The sequence below is a fragment of the Erythranthe guttata genome, chromosome 14 (assembly GCF_056151865.1).
Source record: "Erythranthe guttata isolate IM_541 chromosome 14, IM_541, whole genome shotgun sequence".
NCBI classification, from domain to species: Eukaryota; Viridiplantae; Streptophyta; class Magnoliopsida; order Lamiales; family Phrymaceae; genus Erythranthe; species Erythranthe guttata.
Window position 1 is genome coordinate 21,505,365 of NC_142546.1, and position 25,053 is coordinate 21,530,417.

Sequence of the window (25,053 nt, forward strand, 5' to 3'; positions counted from 1 at the left end):
AATTAATAAGTATACAAAAATAATTTTAAATTTGATAAAAGAAATTTCAATTACTTAATTGATATATATATATATATATATATATATATATATATATATATATATATATATATATATATATATATATATATGACATTATTTTAATATTTTTTGTGTTAGCTAAATTGTAGTTTTGGTTTCTCAAATTTGAGAAGCCAAATATTGTGTAAAATATAGGTTTACATTACACTCTTGGAGATGTTCTAAGGTGTCACAACTCCATCTATTTCGAATCAAGTTTTAAAAAAACTAGTGAGTAAGACGAAACACAAAATATACAATTTTGGTAGATATAAATTTTCTATAAATATGTCGAAAGTTATTACCAAATTCTAGAGGTTTATATGGAATTTCTAAAAACTTGTTTATTTTACTTACTTCTTAGAAGACATCTTGAATGTTAAATATCAACAACAAGATCAAACAAATTATTACCATCCATTAAAGAGTGGAAAAGCATAAATAAGTGTAGAACTTCAATTGACACCTCCAAATTGTTAGAACGACTATGTATAGATATGTGTATGTCTGAAATATGTATTCACTTATACATGTATATGCTAGAGTATAGGGATTAAAGAGTGGAAAAGCATAAATAAGTGTAGGACTTCAATTGACACCTCCAAATTATGTATTCACTTATACATGTATATGCTAGAGTATAGGGATAAAGATTCATGAAATATGTATTCACCTTATACATGTATATGCTAGACTATACCGATCAAGATATAGCGATATGATTAGGATTCTGGTCAAGATTCCGATTCCAACAGTACCGATCAAGAAATAGCAATATGATCAGGATTCTGGTATCAAGATTCCGATTCCAACAGTTTTGGTATCAAGATTCCGATTCCAACGGTTTTGGGTATCGAGCGATCAAATTGCAGCGGCGTTAAAGTCGCGGAATATGGGTAATAAAATATGAATAGTAATAGCAAAAGAATTTTACAGTCTGTCCCAAAACGAAACTAACCAACAGTAAAACAAGTTAAACAAACTAACCAACAATAAAACAAATTAAACAATAAATTCATTAAACAAATGACATCCAGTTGCAATAATACAAAATATTTGTTCATTAACTTAGACAACAAAATTGTCATGCAAAATATCGTTGTTACTAGAAGACATCCCAACCGGACATGACATAACAATTCCAAATTTCATACCCAAAATGATTAAAAGTCGTTACAACCGAGAGTATATGTTGAGTTCACATCATGAAATCTATAAAAGATCCTCTACAAAGCATCCTTTTGAAAAGTCTGTCATTTTGCAAATGAAGGACTCAAATAGTACGCATGACATTCCAAGCGCAAGAATCGTGACAGTGTCCTTGAGATGATGACGTGGCACCTGTGTCCATTTTCTTGCAGTCTCTAAAATCATCCCCAAGAAATGTTCCTATCACATCTTTCAACAAGTAATTGTCGTTCATAGGGTGTTGTTTTACCGGACCATCAAACGAGGTGGAGGGATACATGAAATCCGGCTTGGAGAATATCGTCGGGTTCGTTTCGAATTTGTCATTATATTGCATTGGATTGAGGTAGTCATCTTCGTCTTTGACTAATAATCAGATATAAATAAAATCAGCAAAACCAAAATTAAAAGCACGTAAAGCAAATAATTGAAGAGAAAAGCTAATAAATATTCAAGGAATTTAGGAATATAAAGACATTATGACTAAAATACCCCTTGCCCCTAATTATCTCTCCACTAACTACTACTCCCTCCCTTTCTTGAATACTTATCAAGTTTATAGTAGATGCACATCAATTAATAAACATATCAAGATAGTCTTGATTTTGGGGGAAAAGACCTCATTTGACCAAAGTACCCTTTGAGGTTTTTCATCTTTTCTTTCTCATTTCATTAATCTATGGGTAAAGATGGAAAAAAAATATAATCCTCCGTTCAAACTCTAAACTCTAAAGTTACACTCAATATGGGAAAAAAATATACGGCTAAAGTGACACTTCAAAAGAAATGGAGGGAGTACCTCCTTTTCTGAGAATAATAAGTTCAGAGAATTTAGGTATGAAACACAAAAATGCAATCAATGACAGATCATATGGAACCAAAATAAAAAATAAAAAATCAAAGCAACACTTTAATTTGAAATGGAGTGAGTAATCAACGTCAGTCCAATAAGTAAACCAGGAATTAAAATTTATAAAATAATCAGACCTGGCTGCTTTGTCTCGTCAGAATGTGGATCATCGAGCGAATGAACTAACGGAGATAGCCTTTCACCGTACGCTTCCCATTCCGCGTCACACAAAACATTTGCATTCGAACTGTCAATGTCAATATAAGAATCTGGCTGCGGAAAGCTATAGCTCGTTTTCGAGTTATTCAAAGCTCCGGATTCATACAGAACTTCATTCAACAGGCCACTGTTTTGTGGCGAGAGATTACACAACTGTGCACCTTCATTCGGGGGAGGCGATTGCATCAAAACATCCGCCGGCTCGAAGAAAGGATTATTAGCTGGCGAGGGGGGTGGGCCCCCCCAATTAGTATTTGCAGTAGTATTACGCATTTGAGTTTGGAGTGAAGGGAGCTCCATCTTCATAGCCCAAGCAGAGGGGTCAGAAGAAGGGCAAGAGAGTAATAAACCATCGTTGCTTTGGTATTGGCTCATACCGATAGGAGGAACAATGTTTATACAAGGGAACATCGACTCAGGCGCGCCGCTACGTAGGCGCTTCGAGGGGGGGTGGAGGTAGAAGGGGTGGTTGTGGGGGTGGGGGTGGGGGTGGAGGCCTTGTGAGAGAAGGGTATTTGTGGAAATATCGAGGAGGGTGTTTGAGGGAATATCGAGGGGGTAGAGCGGTTGGTTGATTTCCAAGCCTTTGAATTCGAGGCTCGGGACATCAAGGGTGCTGATTTGGATGAAGTCGGGACGGTGCACGTCGTTTGGTGAGAAAGTGTTGATTGTGTCTTCGTTTTGTTGTGAGCCCTCGTTTAGTGCTTGTAGACAAATGTCGGGCGGGTAGATTGGTAGGCCCGCTCTTTGCCTTCGTTTGATTCTTGTGTTCCAATAGTTCTTGATCTCGTTGTCCGTGCGGCCAGGCAACTGAAATAGATACACGGGTATTGAATAAGATGACAAATGAAGAAATTTAAATAAAACAAGAACAATGTAGTACATAGATCTTTACAACACGACAGCGTAGAATCTTTATCGCATATGGAGCTAACAAAATATCATGAAATAGATCGAGGGGTGGTAAAAGAATCAAAAATGAGGGAAGTCGATAAAACACGAACAATAAATAGTGTCAGAAATATCATGAAAGGAAAATTGTTATCGCATATAGAGCTAACGAAATATCATGAAAGGAAAAAACCATATGCTCGTCGGGAATCCAAAATCAGGAAGGAATTGGTATCGACAACAATAGCAATGACATAAACCATAGTACCGACATTCCCGTAAACTCGGGAAAATGGTCATTTTAGTACAGGATATTGCTTCGTCACAAAAGTGCGCCTGAAATAATTACTCACCTGAAATAATATCACGATTTTTTTTTACGTTCTTAACTGCCATGCAGACAAACTCACGTACATCTGCATGTGCTTACATGGCAAAAAACGGATAAACACGAGAATATGCCAAAAATGAAAACAGAGATAGTACACACCTCAGCAGCCATGCGGGCCCACTTATTTCCCATTTTGGCGTGAAGTTCGATAATTCGGCGCTCCTCCTCAGCTGTGAATGCGCCTTTTTTAAGATCCGGTCGAAGGTGATTGGCCCACCTAAGGCGGCAGCTTTTTCCACATCGAGCAAGTCCAGAGTGTTTCTGAACTGCATTCCAGTTCCCTTCTCCATTTTTATTTACGTATTGGACTAAAATTGCGTCTTCTGCAGAAGTCCAAGGACCCTTTTTCAGTGGACCGTTCAAACCACCGTCGCCTCCACTGTTGGCATCGTCGGTGGACGGTGAATCTGCACCGTTGATTGGTATCATCCTTTCGTCACTTTCACTTGTCATACTCATTTCCTAATTTCTGAAAAAAAAAAGAGCAAGAAAAAGAAACAATTAGACCGAGCAAGAAATGAAAAAGAGAATAAACAGAGCTTGAATTCAATGCAATCAGAAATACGACAAATCAAGAAAACGACAAGAATTTATTCGGGTAATTTGCAATGCAGTCACATGCATTTTACAAGATAAGACACGTCATGTAGACAATTTTTTGATTTACTCGATCAACCAATCGTATTCCAAGAATGAAATAAACCTACTCCACAAATTCTTATGTACAACGTCACCAAAACAGAAACGAGTGGGGAACAAAAATAAAAGTCAAAGTTCGATATGCTTCTCGCAAATCATCAGTCCAACTGAGTTTATAAAAGTCAAACACAAAGCCCATATATAAAGTAAAACCACGACTTCGCAATCTTACACAATTCAGAAAGGAAAGAAATGGAGGAATCTGAATGTGGATTTTTAGAATCTCGTCCTCAACAACCAATACTTGAGTGATCAATTATGAGAGTTAAGAAAACATCATGACCACTCGACTAGATAGATAAAAAACCATACTTTCAACTAATGTATATTGTCAAATTCCCCGCTAATTCTACATTAAACTGGGCTGACGGACAATTATCTAAAACGAAAAACGAATACTTTACTACCGCAGCACGGAAAACAAGAATATAATTTGCATGCATGCAAAACCAAAACCTTCGATTATTCAGCAAACACACTAAAAGGTAATTAGGTGTGACGAACATTTTTCCATAAAAAGACTATTTTTTTAATTGTGAGTTGCGGAAAAGAATTAGCTATAATTCATCAAAAATACGAAAACACATATTTTTAAAGAAAAAAATCAGAAAAAGCGCATTCATCGACTGAGAACCTAGAAGCAAATGAAAATTTCAGCATAGATCATCAATAAAATACTAAACATTGCAGTGTCATCATTAACAAACATTTGTCACTCAAGTCGAGTTTAAGATCTGAATATCCATAATGAGTAAATGAACAAAAAATCGAATTTAATCACAAGAAGCATGTGAAAAAAGAAATTACATCTTAACTGAGATTATCTCATGCACATTCAATGCGAAACAGAATACTTCGGTTCGGAATTAATACAAAAATATATTAGTTCCCGGATAATATATGGAAATAGAGTCTGAAAAATGCAAATCTGGGCTCAAATTACACTCGAAAACAAGAAAAAAAGAAAAAAAAAAAAAAGTGATTCAGCTGAATTTTTGTTGAAGGCTACACATCACACAGAATCATCAAAATTGAAACTTTTTGAAAACCCAAAAAACAAAAACAAAAAAAATTAAATCTTGTTCTGGTGTATACAAATTATACAATTACAAAGGCGAAAAAAAATCCATGAAACCCTATTGTGCGATGAGTGAGAAAAGAAAATGACATCAAGAATAGATCCACTTGTTCAGGTAGAGAGAGAAAAGAGAGAAGGAAGAGAGAGAAATGAAAGAAGGAAGAGAGAGAAAGAAGAGAGTATGGTGAAATTGTATGTTGTAGAGACAGAGAGGTGTAAGCTGATGGGATGCTAAATTTCAAAATAAAAATTAAAATTAAAATTAAAATAAAAATTAAGAAAGAGAGAGAGAAAGAGGAGAGAGAATTAGATGGCAGATATAGAGAGAAAAAATAGGAGAATTTTGAGGGATGAACAACACCTCATTTCAGATTCATTTGCAGCACATAGTATAGAGAGGAAAAACACACACACACACACCTCTCTCTCACACACTCTAAGAACCCTTCATTTAATTTGTATCCATTTGCATGTTTTCTTTGTTTTTATTATGTGTTGATGATTGCCATCCCCACATCCCTCTTTCTCTCTCTACTACTACTACTATGTGTGTAAGTGTGTGCAGTGTGTGAGAGAGAATGAATAAACTCAAAACCAGATAGCAGAAAGCCTAAAATTCTGCTATTTATACGAGGGAGAAAGTGTTTTTGGGGTTTGTGATTTTATCCTTTTTCTATTTTTTTATTTATTTTTTTTATTTTGCCTAACTTTGTTATTTTTTTGGTACATAAAGTATCACAAATTTTCAGTCATTGCTAAAAGTATATTATTGTTTACAATTATTATAATAATAAATATTAAAACTCTTAATAAATTAACTGAAATGATTTGTGCATGCCAAAATTAAACATTCAGGCACATTTTTTACCATTTTTCAAAAAACAAAAAGTAAAAAAACTCAAAACTCTCTCAACCTTTCGATTTTCTTTCGCAAAGCCCGTGCAAATCGTCAACAGATCGGAGGTAATTTTTACGTTTTTACGATCCTCTTGTTATGTAGATTACGAATCCGGAAAAAAAAAACAAAAAAAATCACACGTTGGCCTGCTCGTGTGAATTTACACGAGCGCATCCACTGTGCTCGTGTAAATCCACACGAGCAAGCATTTTTATTATTTGTTTTTTTTTTTTAATTGCTCGTGTAAAAACACACGAGCGGTTGCAAAGTGCTCGTGTGATTTCACACGAACGCTTTTCAACCGCTCGTGTGTTTTTACACGAGCAGATTAATTTTTTATTTTTTTTTTTGATTTATAAGATGCTCGTGCAAAAACATGCGAGCATTTCAACAGTGCTCGTGTGAAATCAGATGAGCACTGTTGAAATGCTCGCATGCTTTTGCACGAGCACAACAATTTAATTTTTTTTTTTCTTTTTATTGAGTAGGAATAGTACAAAAGGTAAATAGTTATGGTAAAAAGGTAAAAAATTATGGTAAAAAAATGCCTGAATGTTTAATTTGGCCTGCGTATATCATTAACCATAAATTAATCTTACATTGCTTCTTAAAAATAATAAGATATTTTTTTCTCTATGATTCTTTTGTCTTCTTTTATGGCAGCTTCATTTATCAAAGCATTATACATTTTTGTCAAATCATTAATTGGGAATTAATACTATTTAATTAACTATTAGAGTTGTTGGTTTAGGACTAAGAAGGTAATGATGGGTTCAATTTATGGTTATTTCTATGTTACATTTATTTAGTGGATTTTTACCGTTGATCTACACACATTAATGTGTTTTTTGTCTGCTTGTGAATTTAATTCAATGTAGCCTAATATAAACCGATGTTACCTTCATTTAATGGACTCTATTTTTAAAAAGAAGATAAAAAATCAAGAAAATCTTTAACATGTATACTGTCTTTTGAAATCTAATCAATATATAAAGAAACAACATTCAACTATATATGTGCACTGAGTAAACATAAACTTTTGTATAGTAAATTGCAAATTATACGAAAAATGTAAACTACACTGAGCTAATCATATGTGATAAGTTCGATATAATGACTGTTGGCAAAGGGATTCAAACTTTGATCAGTTGACTCGTACTCAATTTACTCAATTGAACATTATATTAACCCTATCCTAGCTAGAGATGTAGAAATAATTTAATATGGTAACAAATGAAGAAATTGTGTATGTTTCAAATATAGAAAGGCCATCCATTTAATTGATCATGTTCAAACATAGGATTCATAGTTGGACATGCATAATTGGAAATTTAATTAATATCACCATTGAAAGGCCACCATATTTTATGCACCTAAAACATGTTACATTTAGGTACATTGAAAATGCCATAGTCATTGAAAAAGTCATGTATAATTTACCATTTAATTAACTTTGACATACACCATCAATTTCAAAATTTGGTAAGAGTGCTCATAGTCTAAAAATTAATTTGCCACTAACATCTTCCAAATAGGTGAAAGAGGAGATCGCCACGAAACTTGCTCACACGTAATATTATGAATTTTTAAGTGAACATTAATTCTTCATCGTTGACCAATAGAAAATATTTAAAAGTAAAACACTTCATAAAGTAACCTACATATATAGAAGTAATTATGCACATTATTCTTACATCTTATTTAGGAAAAGAACTAAAATGTTGAGACTACGCAATCAAATAAACATTTATGAATTTTCGATCTGTCGAATTTCATCGACCTATTATACTTAGACGATGCATGTAAGAAAGAAAAATTCAAATTTATTTAAATATTTATATATATAAGTAAGACACAATAGGATAGTCTAAGAAACTATAATGATATATTTGTAATTTTTATAAAATTAATAGTAATAATAAATTTTATATCTCCAATTTTCCTACATCTTTTCTTTAATGACTTTCACTGCAAATCAGATTTGCAAATCTGTTATCAAGATCCTAATCCGTTCTGATAGTATTTTTTTTTTTTATAACTTTTTTTTTCTCTCCAATAATGATTTATCTCTTTAATACAAAATTTTAATTATCCTATATTTAAATTTTCTTCATTTTTTTTTTTCAATTAAATATATAGTCGTATGTACACACAACATTACAAAAACTCTACAAACTCATTTTGTTCTATCCAAAATGGGCTTCATTTTCTTGATATCTAAAATAAAAGAAACACATAAATTTCGAACAAAGGCCAAAAGCCCAAGATATTGATTATCCAAAACATTATTACAGCATTAAATGTGTGCCACGTACTCTTATTTCACCTTTCTTTATTCTTCTATGATCAGAATTTTGAATGGCTACTGATATTCTCAACAGCAAAATTAAAAAAAAAAAGAAAAAAAAAAAAAAAAAAAAAAAAAAATCAAGAAATGGAAATTCAAGTTCATTATTCTCTTTCATATGCAAAGGCAAATTCTTTAATATCACCAACCATATTTGCCCATAGGCCTCTGAATTTTGTGGGATTTAAAAATTGGCAGCACAAAAAGTTGGAATCTAGTGAGAGAAAGTGGGAATCTAGTGAGAGAAAGTTTGGTGGCATAATAATAAGAGCTGCTGCTGGTGAATCTGGAACTGCAGTTGTTGATGCTTCTGTTAGATGGATTCTTCAGCCCATAGGTTAGTTACTAAGTTTTGTACTTATGTGTGTTATCATTATATTTAATTATTCGTCTTGGTTTTTGTGCAGTGACGACGAATTCACCAATTTATTAAATGGTGTTCCAAATTATATTGAGTATAGTAAAAATAAAATAAAAGAATAGTACTTAATAAAAAAAATGATGGATAATAAATTCTTAATCGACCCACTGGATCGAGTAGTCGAAAATTTCTAGATGGGTCGATTGATGGTTCCTAATCATTATTTTTATTTTTTTTTCAATTTTTTTAATTGGTGGTGCATGCTTGTGTTGAATAAAGAAATTATTTGTAGTGTGTGTAATGTAAGCAAAACATGTACTTGCCAATTACCAAACGATAATTCTATTATTGTGATAATTAGCGTTATATAATTGATCGGGTTTCGACGCAGAACTTTTCAGCGAAAAAAAATGGAGCTTGCATGCTTCGTGCATTACAGAGCAATATTTTACCTTCATTTGATTCTTGTTAGAATAATCGAACGTACTTGTGTCGTATTCGACCGATATTGTAATATATAACTACTGTGGCTTTAAGCTTATACGGTTAATTTTTAAAAACTCGAATATTTGGTTTACTTGGCAAATGACAGGAGATGGTGATTTCAAGCACATAGGCTACAAAACCGCCATGCCTGGTGCATTTGAAATAGCTTCTGTAAGCGTTACCGAAAATTTGACATTTTTGCCCTTGCGATTTTTACGAACCCGAATACTTATACTGATAGCTAATTAAGGATTCTGACATGATTTGTAGGATGTAGTAACTGTCGGACGCGTTCGTGAGAAAGCAGATATCGTGATCTCCGTGCCTACCGGTATATTACAAATTAGATTCTCTCTACTTATTTATTTCTCGTGTTCATTGTGTTTTTATTTTGCTTTTGAGTCGTCGTCGATTGCAGTTTCTGGTTTGCATGCTCGGATTCGGAAGACGGAAGAGAATCTCTTAATTACGGATTTAGATAGCACAAACGGTACTTACATCGACGAAAAACGGCTCCAGCCTGGAGTAGTTTCCGCCGCATCCCCCGGAAATCTCATTATATTCGGTAGGATATTCCACTTGTGAGAATTTGAATTTTACGAAAAATTAGTGCATGCGTGCTGAAATGAAACCATAATATGATATACGTACATACGGTACAAACTTCTCCGTAACTTCGTTTCTTTTTTATTTAAATTATTGTTTATTAGGTGATGCGAATTTAGCGATATTCAGAGTCAGTAAGCTCGAGAAAGAGGAGGTCGGTGCCGAAGAAACGGAGGAATCTGGTGCTGAGTTAGAAGATAAGCCAAGCAGCAAAGTAGAATGATTGATTCTATCTACACAGGCTGTGATATAAGAACTTGTAGTATTTATTTTTTAAACCTCATATGATTGAAGATTTATTAAAAAGGTCTTTATTTTGATTAAATGCTGAATAAATTACATTGTCATCCATTGAACTTTAGTGTAATTGCATGCACAGTCCCTCTTGTTTTGTAAATTTTACTCAAACATTCCTTAATGTTTGGTTTTAGCCAAAATCTTTAACCAAAATTCAGTAAGTAAAAACGATGCTAACGATGACGCATAGACGACTCAATCATTTTAAACTAAATGATCGTCGTTCTAACAAATCAACGATCAAGTAGAGTAAATGTTGGTTGAAATCAAATTTCGACGATTATTTGGGTAATTTATCGTTTTTTTGGGCAAGGGTAAAAGTGTCATTTATTGAATTTGTGTTAAAAGTGTCATTTATTAAACTTAAAAAGGGGAGGTTTTGTAATTGTTTGAACTTTTAGCTCCATGTATAATTAGACTTTATTTCAGGGAGCATAGTGCAATTTACTATGCAATTAGAACAGAATGAAATATCCTCCCAAATTCATACCGGCATAAAGAGGAAAACAGGAGAAAATCCGGTCGTAAATTAGAGCAGAATTCCGATTACCCACAAATTGTTCTTCGAATTGGGTCTCTCGCGAAGCATAATTCTTTCGCCATTTGAATATTTGAGGTATATACTCCGCCCAATCTGAGTCACACCCTAATTTCGTTTGATATTTGTTAGTTTTCTTCCGTTTGTTTTCATTTCATTTTTCTTCTGATTTTTGTAGAACTATAACAGTCCCCATTTCTGTAGTACTCCTCAAAACATTGATCTTATTCTCATCAGATTTGTAATTTTTTTTTTATCACTTTTTCGATTTCAATTCTTTCCTTGTTCAGCCGACTCAATTTTCGCTCGTCGATCTAGGGTTTGAGTTATTATCCTTTCTGCTATTTGAGGGTGTGATTGAATCGGGTTTATCGTTAAGTCGTGGGTTTTGTCAATCAATTTTTGACTTGGGTGATAGTTCAGAAGTTTGAAATAAAAAGGTCGATTCCAGAATTTTTTGGGGGGGTCGAATTTGTAATTAAGTTTAGGGTGAAACATTTTATGGAATTTGAATGCCAAAGGGATACAAAAATCGTATCGAAAGACACCTCAACAAATTGCTTCGATAATCCCCCAACACAGAAAGTAGAGCCAGATCAACTTCTTCTGTCCAACAATAGAAAAATCGAATCTTTGGATGCGAACAACCTCGAAAGTGCATTAAAAGCAAATGGCAAACTGGGGATCCATTTCATCGAGCCTCTGCCCAATCACAGCAGGTCATTTACCGATCTCCCTCCTGCTTTGGTATCCGAAATCCTCAATTTCCTCGACCCAAAAGAACTCGGAATCGTATCTTGCGTCAGTACATCTCTGTACAGGCTAGCCGCCGAGCACCATGTGTGGAAGGAGTTCTACTTCGAAAGGTGGGGCCATCCAGCAACTGCAGTCAGTTTAGAGCCAGGCTGCCCGAACGAGAAATCATGGAAGGAACTTTTCGTCGAGAGGGAGTTTCGAAGCAAGACATACATGGGCCGTTACAGCATCGACACAATGTATGGACACAAAGAAGCTGTTAGAACAGTCTTCGTCTTAGTTTCCAAGAAGCTAGTCTTCACCTCTGGGTATGATCAGATTGTAAGAATGTGGGACATGGAAGAAGGTTTATCAATTGCATATTCCAAACCCCTCGGTTGCACCATTCGTGCTGTTGCAGCCGATTCGAGGCTTTTGATAGCTGGTGGTACAGATGGATTCATACACGGCTGGAAAGTCAACGATCAGAACCCACACTTGTTTGACTTAGGGGCCCCACAGAATCTTGATACAGAATTCCGACTGTGGGAGCATGTGGGCCCCATCACTTGCCTCGCGTTGGATTTTACTAAGATATACAGTGGCTCTTGGGATATGACTATACGCGTTTGGGATCGTTCGTCTTTGAAATGTCTGAACGTGCTGTTGCATAACGATTGGGTGTGGAGCCTTGTTCCTCACGACACTACTGTAGGGAGCACCGCAGGTAATTGTGTCTACATTTGGGAAACTAATAGCGGGTGCCAGCTGGCAGTTACGAGCAATGCTCATACAGGCAATGTGTATTCTTTGGCAAGAAGCCACACGGGGAAGCTTTTGTTCACCGGAGGTGAAGATGGTTCTATACACATGTTCGAGATTAACCGAAATGCAAAGTGCAGTGTAAGAAAGACAGCAACTTGGGCACCTCATAGCGGGCCCGTTTACTCTCTCGCGTTCGAGTTCCCTTGGCTTGTTTCGGCTTCGAGCGATGGGAAGATTTCGCTTATTGATGTCAGAGAGTTGTTGAAGACCAAGAAACATTCTTCTTGTTCTTCATCCAAGAATGTGGAGGCCCCACAGAGAATGTTGCACGGGTTTAAATGCAATTTGTTCTCGGTCGGGATCGGTTTCGATCGAATTGTTTGTGCGGGTGAAGAAGGTGTTGTGAGAATATGGAACTTTTCGCAAGCTCTGGATATTGAACAGAGGGTCAGAGCTTTGAGGGGTAAAAGGGTCGAAAATAGAATGAGGCGGCGTAAGATTCAAGCGGAGACGAGTGTTAGAGGTGGGCAGGAAGCGCAGTGTTCGGTTGCTGCAAAGAAGGATCAAGATAAGAACGGGTGGCATAGCAAGCGTAGAGTAAGTGGGAAGCTAAAAGCTTAACTGTAGATTGTGTTTTTTTTTGACACTGTTATTTTAGTGTTAATCAATTAGTAATGATGTATGGAAATATGATGTTAATCAATTGTTTTACTGAAATATTTTTCGATTTTCGTTTTTGCTCGATTATGGTGCCTTGAAAAAGTCAAATACATTTGAAAATACGTTTGGTTGGACTCGATTTGTTTATGCCCCTCTTTATATTAGCATTTGCAATGAAGTTTATTCGATTTTTCGTGATATTTGCTAAGGCCTTGTTTGGTTGGTAAAAGTAATCATGATCGATTAAACAATCGGAATTTTCGGATTGGTTATTCGATTAACTTTTCGGGTTGGCTCGCAATATAAAAAAAATGTGCCAAGACTAGGTATTAAATGTCCTAATTACTAGAGACTAGAGAGACTAAAAACAACGGCACCAATTCAACGGGCGTAACGCTAACAAATACACAAAATTGTGAATTTTCAGAAAAATTACTTGCATCTGCAATGAAATCCACTAATATAAATCCAAATATTTATTCAAAGTAGCAACAGATAAAACTGAAAAATCAAGAAAATAAAGTTACATGATTAAAGGAAATAAGTGAAAAAAACAAGTGTTAATCCGATGAGGAGATGTTGGTTAGATGGTAATAAATTGTTTGTGCCTGCATTATTGTCCTCGTTTACACTAGGTGGGGTTGCTGCCATCGATCAACATGTAAAAACAAAAAATAATTAACTCAATAACAATAGAAAATTATAATTAATAAAAAAAAATCTCTTCTCAGTGCAATTATTTTAATCTCTTTTTATATTTATAATATATTTTTTTTGGGGTGGAAGCAAGAATTACCTGCCGTAGGGTTTGGACTTGGTGCTGGAACTGGAACTGCTACTGGAATACCAAAAACTACAAAATAACTTATAAAATGTTAAAAGTAGCTTATAAGCTCATCCAAAGTATTAAGTAATTTAAAAAAAATATTATAATAATTAAAAATAGGTAAGAGTTTATCATCTGAACTATTTAAAATAAATTTAGCCACACGAGCCTTTAGTCAAGTCACTTATCACCGAAACAACATTATTAACAAGAATTATTAAAACTAAATTCAATTATGTAAAAGTTTTACATTTTCGAATAGATCGATTTTTTTTTTCTCCTCGAAAGCGTTAATTACAATAATTACAACCTGATTATTCCAATTTCCACCATAGATTGATCAATTTATTAATTAGATTAGACTTTTGGCATAAGAGCATCTTCAACGTAGTTTTACAAACTCCAAAATTTAGTGTTAATTTGGTTAAAATATAATATTGTAAATAGTAGTAATTCAATTATCGTAGGCATGCAGTAACTATAATTGCACGTACCTGCACAGAAGCTAACCGAAGGGGTTTCAATACTGCAAAGAGACGGCAGCATAAGCGCCTTATTTTTATCAATGGAGATTTCAAATTGAGAAGAGTTGCTCAGCAGTTCGCACAGGCAAATCGGCTGCGTCTTCACCAATTCCTCCACCTCCGGGCAGCATAGCGGATCGGGTTTCGTCAAATTACTTCCTTCATCCACGAACGACAGGCAATCGGCCAGATCGAACAGAGCTGTCATGCAATCCGGTCCCGGAGCAGGCGCCGCCGCCGCGTCCGGCGGAGTTGGGGCGGATGCCGGTGGTGATTCTGGAGAAGGCGCCGCCGCGGCCGGCGGCGTGGGGGCGGGTGCTGGTGTTTGCGCTTCGAGTTTCGGGAGTGCCGCCAGGAAGATGGAGGCGGTGATGAGTAGAAAGGTGGTGACGGTGGCGGCGGCGGCGGTGGTGGTGGTTTGGGGTTTGGTCGCCATGGTGGTTTCCGTTTCCGATTGTTGGCTGATTCAGTTAATTATTTGGTAAATAATTTTTATATTTGTATTAAATTAATTAATTAAATAAAAATTTGGGGATTTGTTGAAGAAAAACACACACACGCAGCTGGCATTGTTCATAAAGTTTGGCAAACTTAGGGGGGGAAATTAATTACGTGTTCCATAGGAGCCTGCTACAAAATTGTGTTTAAATTCACTTATTAATTAATTACGGTAAATTATAACCACCTCCTTGAGGTAAAGTCAGTTTACAAAATAAACCCTCATTTTGTAGAAGTTACATGCAGATCCCTGAAGTTTGAAAATGTTTTACATTCACCCCCCTACAAAAGGGTGTTAATGTAAGAAATTTACAAATTTCAAGAGGTATATGTAATTATGAAACAATGAGGGCTTTTCTTTCTAAAAAATAGACCTTCTCTCGAGGGACAGTTTTAATTTACCCTATTAATTATTATCTCTCCAGAATAAATTAATTATATTCCTCTTACTTATATTTTGCATTTTTCAACGAGGAGACCGGTTACACAATCAAACTGTAGATTTCGCAGACGTATTAGTTTGTAAGCTGGTTAAAATAATTTTGTCAATCGGGCCCTTGATTTAATATTTTGGAGGCACATCAATTCTTTTGTTTTAATTTGTAATATGTGGTCCATTATAGTCTATACTTTGCCCATAAGTTTCAACAAAATGATAAAAGTAAGGTTCAAAATCTGGGTTTTGGGATTTGGCTTGAAAATAATGGGTGCCGTGATCAAAATAACATACATCTATTAATGTAATTTATCAGAAAAAGCAAAAAAAAAAAAGAAGAAGAAGAAGAAAATCTATTAATGTAAAGTGTAGGGTGTCTCGACAGTAATAATTTAAAATCTATGGGGGCAAAAATGCAATATATCTACAAGAGAGGCTACCGGCCTACCCCTAAGTTTCTATTATTATAATTCAAACTTAATTAATTGTGTTTGGTCACACTAGCCAATAGCACCAAGAGAAAATTAATGAAAAAATTATTAAAAAACATGCTACATTTTAAGGGTTGGAAGGGTGAAATTGTATATATTCAAAGTTTTGGGGTTCAAACCGACATTCTCGTGTTGAAGATTCAGACGTCTATCGGGGTAAAATTAAAAATAACATAACAACAACATCGATTGGAATCTAAGGTTAAACAATGCGCATATTAGATCGAAATTAGCACTTTAGAACAAATTTCAAGTTTGTTTGTAAGTGTAAAACTAATAACTCATATTCAATTAAAAAAAAAATCGAAAATCAGAATTTCAAAGATTATAATTTTCTTTCCAGAATTGGAACTGGCAGAATTATTTTCTCAATATATACATATTGATAATCTCAAATGTCTTTTGATTTTATTTATTTATTTATTTTTTGGAATTTTCAGAATTATTTTCAAATATGAAAATGAGATTGAAAATCGAAAATTCACGTAAACTTGAAATTTTAATCCAGATTAAAAAGAAAAACCGAAAATCAGATTTTTTTTTGAATTTAAATTAAAAAATATTATTGCTCAAAATCGAAAACTATTGAATTAAAATCGAATTTATTGATCGAAAATTAGGTTTCTAATTCCATCCCTAATTGAAGAAGTGTGCAAACATAGGATCAAAAAATCATCAAATAATCTCAGATTGCGGAACGAAAAACAAATCAGAGTGAAAGAAGATGGTCAGTAGTATACCATTGTTTTTGATGGGCTGCGGCGGCGTTGGCCGCCAACTCCTCCGCCACATCATCTCCTGCCGGCCAATTCATTCCAAACAGGTTCTCCATTTTACAGTCATACACACACTCACACACTCTTCATTTTTCATCATTTCTCTAATTATTTATTTATTTATTGCGGTGTTAATGTCATAGGGGGTTAGGCTGAGAGTGGTGGGAGTTTCCGACAGTAAATCCATGGTGGCTGTACCTGATATTTTAACCTCCGAATTTCATGACGATTTTTTACTGAAACTCTGCAAATTGAAATCCAGTGGGGTTTCTTTGCACGAATTGGCTAATTCTGGTACACTTTTTTAAAAAATTTACTGGCCAATTTGTTCGTGTTGAGGTAGTGGAAAATAAGATCATTGGCTTCTGTGTGGAAATGTAGGTGAATGCCAAGTTTTTTCGGGTCAAGAAATTGCGAGCAAAGTCGTCGATTTCGCTTCTACTCTACGTGAATCGAGTGGTAGGGTATATAATATTGTTTGATCTTTTTCATCTTTATGTTTATCGATTCCGTTTAAAATCGCACCTCGCCATTTTCGGCAATTTACAATATACTTTTGCATATAGACTCCCCAATTTACAATATGTGATTTTTCGATTAACTTGCGGTTGTGCTTTATTTGATAGGGTTGACCCTCGTTGACTGCTCAGCTAGCGCTCAAACTATTGCCATGCTTAGTGAAGTAGTTAACTTAGAACGTTGTTGTGTGGTGTTAGCAAACAAGAAGCCTCTTACTTCTTCGCTGGTAACTGAGTCTTCTTTTGACTTTATGTATCCTTTTCGTTATTTCAGTGATATTTGATAAGAAAATAAGAATTTGTCCCGACGATCACTGAACGTGGCTCAGTGTTGAATGGCCAATGTTATATTGAAGCATCTCATTCAATGTAATATTTCAGGAATATTATGACAAGTTGGTGTCACAGCCTCGACGGATTAGACACGAGTCAACTGTAAGTGTTTATTTGTTGTATGTATCATTTGAAGATCGATATCACTGGACTGAAACAACAAAATTGGCGAATAGGTTTAATTTCATGCAATGTCTGCGTGTCTTCCTTATAATATTTATCTTTTATACTTATTTCTTTCTTTCTTAATTTTAATTTTTTTCTTGTTAAAACTCCATTGGTCTACAACAAGACTGACACCGAACTTTTCGCAAGCAATTTTACATTAAACTTCAACACTTGTTAGAAAATTCCGTAACAGTTTTCTTATGCCTATTATGTGTTAGGTTGGTGCTGGTCTTCCTGTAATATCAACTATAAATCGTATTATTTCGTCAGGAGATCCAATTTTCCGCATAATTGGAAGTTTGAGTGGTATATAGTTTTCCGTAGTTTAATATATATATATATATATATATATATTATTTTTCTTTATTAAGCTCTAGAAATGTCTCGTGCGTCTGATTTTCAGGTACACTTGGCTACGTGATGAGTGAAGTTGAAAGTGGAAGACCCTTTAGCCAAGTTGTTACTGCTGCAAAAAGCCTCGGATACACCGAACCTGGTAATAGCAGCCCCACTTTTTTTTTTTCTTTTTTCGTTTTTCTGTTTCTGGGAGATGTATATTGTTCTGATTTTGAATCTCCTATTTGCTCTCAGATCCGCGAGATGATCTCAGCGGAATGGATGTAGCTAGAAAGGTCCGAAAACTATCTCCCGTGAATTTAGCATAAATTTGCTAGAATATTCTTTTCTATATAAAGGTGGCCAATATTTTTCACATCTTTTTCTTTTCTTGGGGAGAATAGGCACTGATACTTGCTCGACTTCTTGGACATCGCATCAACTTAGATAGCATCAAGGTTAGTTTATTCTTCAACGTGCCTCGGCTATTGCATCATTTACAAATAGGGTTTTATTATTATTATTAAATTATTAAAAGTGGAATATTCGCCGTAGGTTGAAAGCTTGTACCCTGTGGAAATGGGACCTGATGTAATGCCCCTTGAAGAATTTCTAGTGAATGGCCTACCGATTCTTGATAATGATATTAAAAAGCGGATCGATGTTGCTTCTTCAAATGGAAATGTTTTGCGATATGTTTGTTTGATCGAGGAATCCAGGTATCTTGAAAATTAATGTCTTTCTTAGTAAATACTCGCTATCTTATATTCATTTGAACTCGCCTTTTTACACCTTTGCTAGGTGTCAAGTTGGAATACAAGAAGTTGCGAAGGATTCACCTCTAGGTCGATTGAAAGGAAGTGATAACGTGGTAAACATTTGTTTTTGCTCGTTTACGTCTTTCGTTTTCACTGTATTTAATATTATCATCTCTTGGTAAATTTATCGGAATCAATATTCTAGAATTAAGTAATAGAAATAAATGGAACTCGATTTGCAGTTGGAGATATATAGCCGGTGCTATAGGGAACAACCGTTGGTTATTCAAGGTGCTGGAGCAGGCAATGACACTACTGCTGCTGGTGTTCTCGCTGATATTCTCGATTTACAAGACCTTTTTCGACATTAAACTTATTTTTGTTTTCGAATATTTCGCAAGGCAAGAAGTATTAGGTAGACAGAGATGTTTTATTTATTTATATTTGTATTTGTTAAAGTGAATTTTGGGAGAAATGTTATGACACATCAAAGGATTTTCAAAAATAAAAACATTTTGTAATGTATTTGAAAATTAAACTAATTATTATGTGTTGAAATTATCCTCGAACTTAATTTTGTTTTAATCCCAGATGTTCGAACTTCGATGAAGATGGTGTTTGCAAAAAAAAAAAAAAAAATTCTAAACCATAAGCCGATGATTGTGAGTTATGAGTTATGCACTCGTTTGACCACCTGAGAATGTATATAATCCCATTTCGGCTTGGTTCGGTATGAGATGAACTTATAATCATGGAATTGGCTCAATCGTCATATTATAAGCTTATAACCTTAGCCCATTCCCATTTTGCTCAGAACATATCTATTAATTCTTTGGTTCCAGTTAGTAAAAGTATCTTCAACTAAGGTGGTGTTTGCAAATGTTTTTTGAAAGTGATTATGCGGTTTTTTTTTTTGTTCATAATCTGTTTTTAGGTGTTTGCAAAATCAACTTTTGCTTTTGCTTCTCTTAAAATAATCTGCTTTAAGCTATTTTTTAAAAAGCATCCATAACCCTGCTTTTTCAATTTTAGTTAATTTTCCGAAATATTTGCAAATACCCCCGACTTTTAGAAATAAACACTTAAAACTAACTTAAATCACAATCACTAGAAGCTTTTAAATAATCATTTGCAAACACCACCTAAGAAATAGAACTTATTGATAGTTACTGAGAAGTGCTTATTTCCAAAGGTATATGGGTGTTTGCAAACTTAAAGAAAATTTGATTTTAAGCAACTTATTTTAAGAGAAGTTGGTTCAAAGGTGGTTTTTAAGCTTATAACAACTTATTTTAAGTGAAACTAGAAGCTAAAACTAGTATTGCAAACACTTCAAAAGTAATTATAAACCCAGAAAAAAGCTCGAAATCACTTTTCAAAAGCTTTTGCAAACACCACCTTAATATATTTTAAAGGGATAACCGTTTAGCAACATTAAAGTCATAATAAATAATAAAAGTCTGAATCGCATGGGCCACCAAGGCAAGAGACCTACTTTTGCAACCCCACATATCAGCCATCAATCGCAATGATGATTTTCCCGGAATCAATTTCAGCCGTCAGATCCAAATCAACGGACCAAAGACCCGCGTCCACTCAGGTCATTTGGTATACACGTGACACCCACTCACTCTCCCCCTTCCTCCTCCTCCTCTCTCTCTCCTCCCCCTTCTCCAACGTCGCCGGGACTCCTCCAAAACGCCGTCGTATCAACCCCCTCCCCTTTTCAAACACATGAAGCAGAAACCCTAGAATTCCAAATTCGCCCAATTTATCGGCCTCTGAAGAAATAATTCTGCTTTCTCTTGCTCAATTTCGATCACAGGTACGTTTCTGTGAACATCATATTTGGTTATCCAGTACGTATGCAATACGTTGTGCATGTGTATGTGAGAAGCCGAAAACTAATTGCTCAAGTGATTTAGCAGGGTTCTTATTATTCTATCATAATTTACTGCAGTTATAAGTTATTACATTACAAAAAATCAAAATAAAAATAAAAAAGTTACTGCAGTAATGGGGCACGAGAACTGATTAATAGGAAAAATTTCAACTTAGGCACGTGTATAAGTTGGACAATATGCTGTTTGAAGTTTCTGATTAGCAATCTGGAAATTGAGGAATTAATTGTGATTTGTGAATTAACTGAGTAAAACTAAGTTGCCCCTAGTCTAGTTTCTGAATGTATGTGGTTTCAGTTCACTCTGTTGTTTTAATTAAGTAGTTGTTGTGTGGGAATCAAGACTTAGCCTTGACCTTGTAATATTCATGTGCATTAACTGTTAAAATTTGTGCGGATTTTGCGTATGAGCTGTGTAAAATTTGTAGACAAATGCAGCATGTTTGTTGTGTGATACTGGGATAAAATGTTTATGGAAATTGAATTGATAGGTGTGGAAGAGGGGAATATGGGACAACGTGGGGGAGTAACGGATGCTGGTCATGAAAATTATAATAGTGGTGGATCAATGGATGCTTTTGGAAGCTCTCTGGTTCAAGATGAGGGTCGAAGTTTTCCGGAGCCGCATATCGGGATGGAATTCGATTCAGAAAATGCAGCCAAGATGTTTTATGCAGACTATGCTAGGGATATGGGGTTTAGCATTCGAGAGCGCTTTGACCGGTCAAAGGCCCCTGCCATGGGAACCTCCCAAGAATTTTTATGCTGCAAAGACGGAATGATGAAAGGAGATCGTGCGGGCTGTGGGGCAATGCTTAGAATCGAGTCAAGGGGAGAAAAAAGGTGGGTTGTGACAAAATTTGCAAAGTTGCACAGTCACACCGTTGTAAACCACAGTAAGTTGCATTATCTCAGGCCTAAGAGACATTTTGCTGCCACATCAAACAATGTAGCGGGAAATTTCCAAGGCATGGATGTAGTGCCTAGTGGCGTGATGTATGTGTCTGTGGATGGAAACAGTGTCCCTGCAGAAATGAATCATGCAGGGAAGACTATGCCTGCTTCAGGAGGATTAAATCATACTGGGAAGAACATCGGCTCGTTAGGCAATTCCAGTCGAAGAACATTGGGTAGGGATGCACAGAATCTCCTTGATTATTTCAAGAAAATGCAGGCTGAGAACGCCGGATTTTACTATGCAATACAGCTCGATGAAGAGAATCGCATGGCGAATGCTTTTTGGGCAGAAGCTAGGTCGAGGACAGCTTACAGTCATTTTGGAGATGCTGTTGTTCTGGATACAACGTACAGATCGAATCAGTATAAAGTACCCTTTGCCCCATTCACAGGGGTGAATCATCATGGTCAGACAATTTTGTTCGGTTGTGCCCTGCTTCTAGACGAATCCGAAGCGACATTTGTGTGGCTGTTTAAGACATTTCTGGCTGCTATGAATGACCGTGCCCCTGTATCGCTGACTACAGATAAGGACAGAGCCATACGAGCTGCAGTTGCACAGGTTTTTCCAGAAGTTTGTCATTGTGTAAACAAGTGGCATGTGTTAAGAGAAGGTCAAGGGAGAATGGCTAATGTGTGTGCGGTGCATCCTAACTTTCAAATGGAGCTCTATAACTGCATCAACATGACTGAGACCATTGAGGAATTCGAATCGTTTTGGGTATCTATCCTTGACAAGTATGACCTGAGGAGAAATGATTGGCTTCAGTCGATATATGATACTCGCACGCAATGGGTGCCTGTTTATTTTCGAGACTCCTTCTTTGCTGCCATGTTTCCTAGTCCGGGTTTCGAAAGCTCGTTTTTGGATGGCTATGTGAATCAACAAACTACTTTGCCAATGTTCTTCAGACAGTATGAAAGAGCCTTAGAGAATTCATTCGAGAGGGAAGTAGAAGCTGATTTTGATACAATATGCACCTCCCCGCTGCTGAGGACCCCTTCCCCGATGGAAAAACAGGCTGCCAACCTGTACACAAAGAGAATATTCTTGAAATTTCAAGAGGAGTTAGTCGAGACATTCGTATATACTGCAAATAGAGTTGATGGAGATGGGCATAATAGTACATACAGGGTTGCGAAATTTGAGGATAACCGCAAAGCCTACTTTGTATCGCTGAATATTGCGGAAATGAAAGCAAATTGTAGCTGTAAGATGTTTGAGTATTCTGGCATCCTATGTAGACACGTTTTGACAGTGTTCACAGTAACAAATGTACTTACCTTGCCATCCCATTACATATTAAACCGATGGACAAGAAACGCTAAAAACGCAGTTAACCTAGCTGATGAATGCAGTGAGCTACAGGGTAATGAATCTCTGACCACAAGATATAACAATTTATGCAAGGAAGCAATCAGGTTTGCCGAAGAAGGAGCAATAACATCAGAGACGTATAGTGCAGCACTTATTAGTCTCAGAGAGGGAGGAAAAAAGGTTGCTAGTGTTAAAAAAGGTGTGGCAAAAATTGCACCTTATAGCTCACAGGTTAGTGGAGTTGGTTATGATGATCGAAGAACATCCATAGCAAATCAAGAAACGACCCCTCTTCTATGGCCAAGACAAGATGAAATAATGCGACGCTTTAATCTTAACGATGCTGGTGTTCCTAGTCAACCCGTTCTCGATTCAAGCGGTCCACTCATGGCCCCAGTTTCGCTTAACCGCGATAGTGGCCAAACCGACATGGTACTAAATACTAATAAACCTCGATAAGATATGTTTGCAGAAGCAGATTATCTTTCAGCTCAAGAAATGTTAATGTCTCTTTCACTTGCAGTTGGTTGTACCTTGTCTTAAGACGATGACATGGGTAATGGAGAATAAGAACTCGACTCCAGCCAATAGAGTGGCTGTAATTAACCTGAAGGTATGTGCTTCACATTATCTGGGACTTGTTTCAAGCTAACTAGTACACCAATGGCTTCGTTTTCTACTTCGGATTCCTTTCCCTTTTCTTTCTTTTATTCTTTTGGTAAATTTGAGTCTGTTGAGCGAAAGGAGAATTATAGAAATGCAGTACACGTAATAATCTATCCCCCGTTTAATGAGTTCGAGCAAAACAATGTGTCCACATATGAATGAATACCTTTACATCCAGTCATTCTCCTATTAACTATTTGGTCCACCACTACCTTCAGTTCTACATCTATTAATATATTGCCTGAGTCGCCTGCTCTTATAACTAGGTCCCAGCTCGGGAGATGATGCTTGCAAACTCGGATTTAGAAGTCGAGTTTGATGCTTGCTTTTACATTTACTTTATGTTTGGTGCTTGTGCAGTTACAAGATTACGGCAGGACTCCTGCAGGAGAATCGGAGGTAAAGTTTTCATTGTCGAGGGTATCATTGGAGCCCCTATTGAGGTCCATGGCCTACATCAGCGAACAGCTCTCGACCCCTGCCAATAAAGTTGCTTTCCTTAATTTGAAGGTTTGTTGTTCTCTACTTTGATCCTCAATTTGATGAAATAGTTTACATCATGACTCCCTGATTTTTGACCTGGATGGAGAAAAGAGGAATTTTGACAGACTTGAGTTGTATATAGTCGAAATGCCGATGTTGAGACATATAGAAAAGGGTTTATATACAATCATATCAATTACTTTCTTTGTAGAAATTTAACGCTTAAAATGGAAATGAACCGGGAACAATATTATTGACATAGTCTGCTATTAATCAGCTTCAAGATGCGGAGACAATGTCAGGAGAATCAGAAGTGAAATTCCAGGTTTCGAGGGATACTTTAGGCGCAATGTTGAGATCAATGGCGTACATTCGCGAGCAGCTATCGAATCCAGTAAGGACTATTTTCCCTTCTCATATTGCATTATTTGTTTTCTCGAATTCGTGGTTACCTAACTTTATGATTAGGTCGTGTCATAATATTCTTAAAATCTCCGTTGTTATTATTGTATTCAGATGGATCCAAAACAAGAGAATCCAGCGAAAAGACCGCGAAAGTAGACACACACACACGCACCCACCAGAGGTGAAGTACATATTGGATTTGACTTTGCTCACTGAACATTCTCCAACGGGTTAACTTCGAGTGATCGTGTATTCGAACAGAGTAGCTGTTCTTGACAAGCAATCTAATCTCGTCTTTTTTTTTTATTTAATATTTGTAAATGTGAGTTTTTAGTGATGATTGTCAAGATTGTACCAGTATTAGATATCAAGTCAGTTTTGTAGGAATTAGTATAGAGCAACACACGATGGGGTTTATTTATTAGTGTAATTTGTACCTAAACATTTCAAATCAATTTCAAGAACTACCATAGAAGAACCTCGATAAATTAATAACTTGGTTTAAATAATATTTTCTCTCGGTCTCAACTCAAGGACAACTGAGTTCAAAAATTATTTCACTAAATTAATAGAATTTGACTGATCCCAGAC

General features: G+C 35.8%; 6 protein-coding genes across 9 annotated transcripts; 4 read left to right on the forward strand and 2 right to left on the reverse strand.

The window, feature by feature from the left end:
• Positions 1-1,053: 1,053 nt before the first annotated feature.
• On the reverse strand, positions 1,054-6,002 carry LOC105959001 (transcription factor GAMYB). 3 transcript variants are annotated; one of them, XM_012983018.2, is made up of 4 exons: positions 5,738-6,002; positions 3,699-4,068; positions 2,236-3,127; positions 1,054-1,614 (listed from the first exon to the last, which is right to left on the reverse strand). In XM_012983018.2, the coding sequence occupies exons 2-4, from the start codon at positions 4,056-4,058 to the stop codon at positions 1,334-1,336; spliced, it is 1,533 nt and encodes a 510-aa protein (XP_012838472.2). In that variant the 5' UTR covers positions 4,059-4,068; positions 5,738-6,002; the 3' UTR covers positions 1,054-1,333. The 3 variants fall into 3 exon arrangements, with proteins under 3 accessions (XP_012838472.2, XP_012838471.2, XP_012838470.2); XM_012983017.2 differs by having other exon boundaries at positions 5,114-5,995; XM_012983016.2 differs by having other exon boundaries at positions 5,106-5,995.
• Positions 6,003-8,528: 2,526 nt separating this feature from the next.
• Positions 8,529-10,430, forward strand: LOC105959004 (SMAD/FHA domain-containing protein). The gene is made up of 5 exons (XM_012983020.2): positions 8,529-8,958; positions 9,575-9,639; positions 9,739-9,799; positions 9,887-10,033; positions 10,179-10,430. The coding sequence occupies exons 1-5, from the start codon at positions 8,709-8,711 to the stop codon at positions 10,295-10,297; spliced, it is 642 nt and encodes a 213-aa protein (XP_012838474.2). The 5' UTR covers positions 8,529-8,708; the 3' UTR covers positions 10,298-10,430.
• Positions 10,431-10,805: 375 nt separating this feature from the next.
• On the forward strand, positions 10,806-13,203 carry FBX2 (F-box protein 2). The gene is made up of 2 exons (XM_088813064.1): positions 10,806-10,987; positions 11,200-13,203. Exon 2 carries the CDS (start codon positions 11,411-11,413, stop codon positions 13,028-13,030), a length of 1,620 nt encoding a protein of 539 aa, XP_088669190.1. The 5' UTR covers positions 10,806-10,987; positions 11,200-11,410; the 3' UTR covers positions 13,031-13,203.
• Positions 13,204-13,466: 263 nt separating this feature from the next.
• LOC105958844 (uncharacterized) lies at positions 13,467-14,982 on the reverse strand. Its single transcript, XM_012982847.2, has 3 exons — positions 14,390-14,982; positions 13,866-13,922; positions 13,467-13,713 (listed from the first exon to the last, which is right to left on the reverse strand). The coding sequence occupies exons 1-3, from the start codon at positions 14,853-14,855 to the stop codon at positions 13,601-13,603; spliced, it is 636 nt and encodes a 211-aa protein (XP_012838301.2). The 5' UTR covers positions 14,856-14,982; the 3' UTR covers positions 13,467-13,600.
• A 1,106-nt stretch (positions 14,983-16,088) lies between these two features.
• LOC105958845 (Glyceraldehyde-3-phosphate dehydrogenase-like family protein) lies at positions 16,089-19,302 on the forward strand. Its single transcript, XM_012982848.2, has 12 exons — positions 16,089-16,667; positions 16,764-16,914; positions 17,002-17,079; positions 17,247-17,365; positions 17,520-17,573; positions 17,858-17,945; positions 18,043-18,135; positions 18,231-18,271; positions 18,380-18,433; positions 18,531-18,694; positions 18,777-18,846; positions 18,976-19,302. Exons 1-12 carry the CDS (start codon positions 16,569-16,571, stop codon positions 19,102-19,104), a joined length of 1,140 nt encoding a protein of 379 aa, XP_012838302.2. The 5' UTR covers positions 16,089-16,568; the 3' UTR covers positions 19,105-19,302.
• An 803-nt stretch (positions 19,303-20,105) lies between these two features.
• FRS3 (FAR1-related sequence 3) lies at positions 20,106-24,954 on the forward strand. Of its 2 annotated transcripts, XM_012983022.2 has the most exons (6): positions 20,106-20,558; positions 21,125-23,340; positions 23,432-23,521; positions 23,935-24,084; positions 24,335-24,451; positions 24,574-24,954. In XM_012983022.2, exons 2-6 carry the CDS (start codon positions 21,142-21,144, stop codon positions 24,616-24,618), a joined length of 2,601 nt encoding a protein of 866 aa, XP_012838476.2. In that variant the 5' UTR covers positions 20,106-20,558; positions 21,125-21,141; the 3' UTR covers positions 24,619-24,954. The 2 variants fall into 2 exon arrangements, with proteins under 2 accessions (XP_012838476.2, XP_088669476.1); XM_088813350.1 differs by lacking the exon at positions 20,106-20,558 and having other exon boundaries at positions 21,106-23,340.
• The last annotated feature ends 99 nt before the right edge of the window (positions 24,955-25,053 follow it).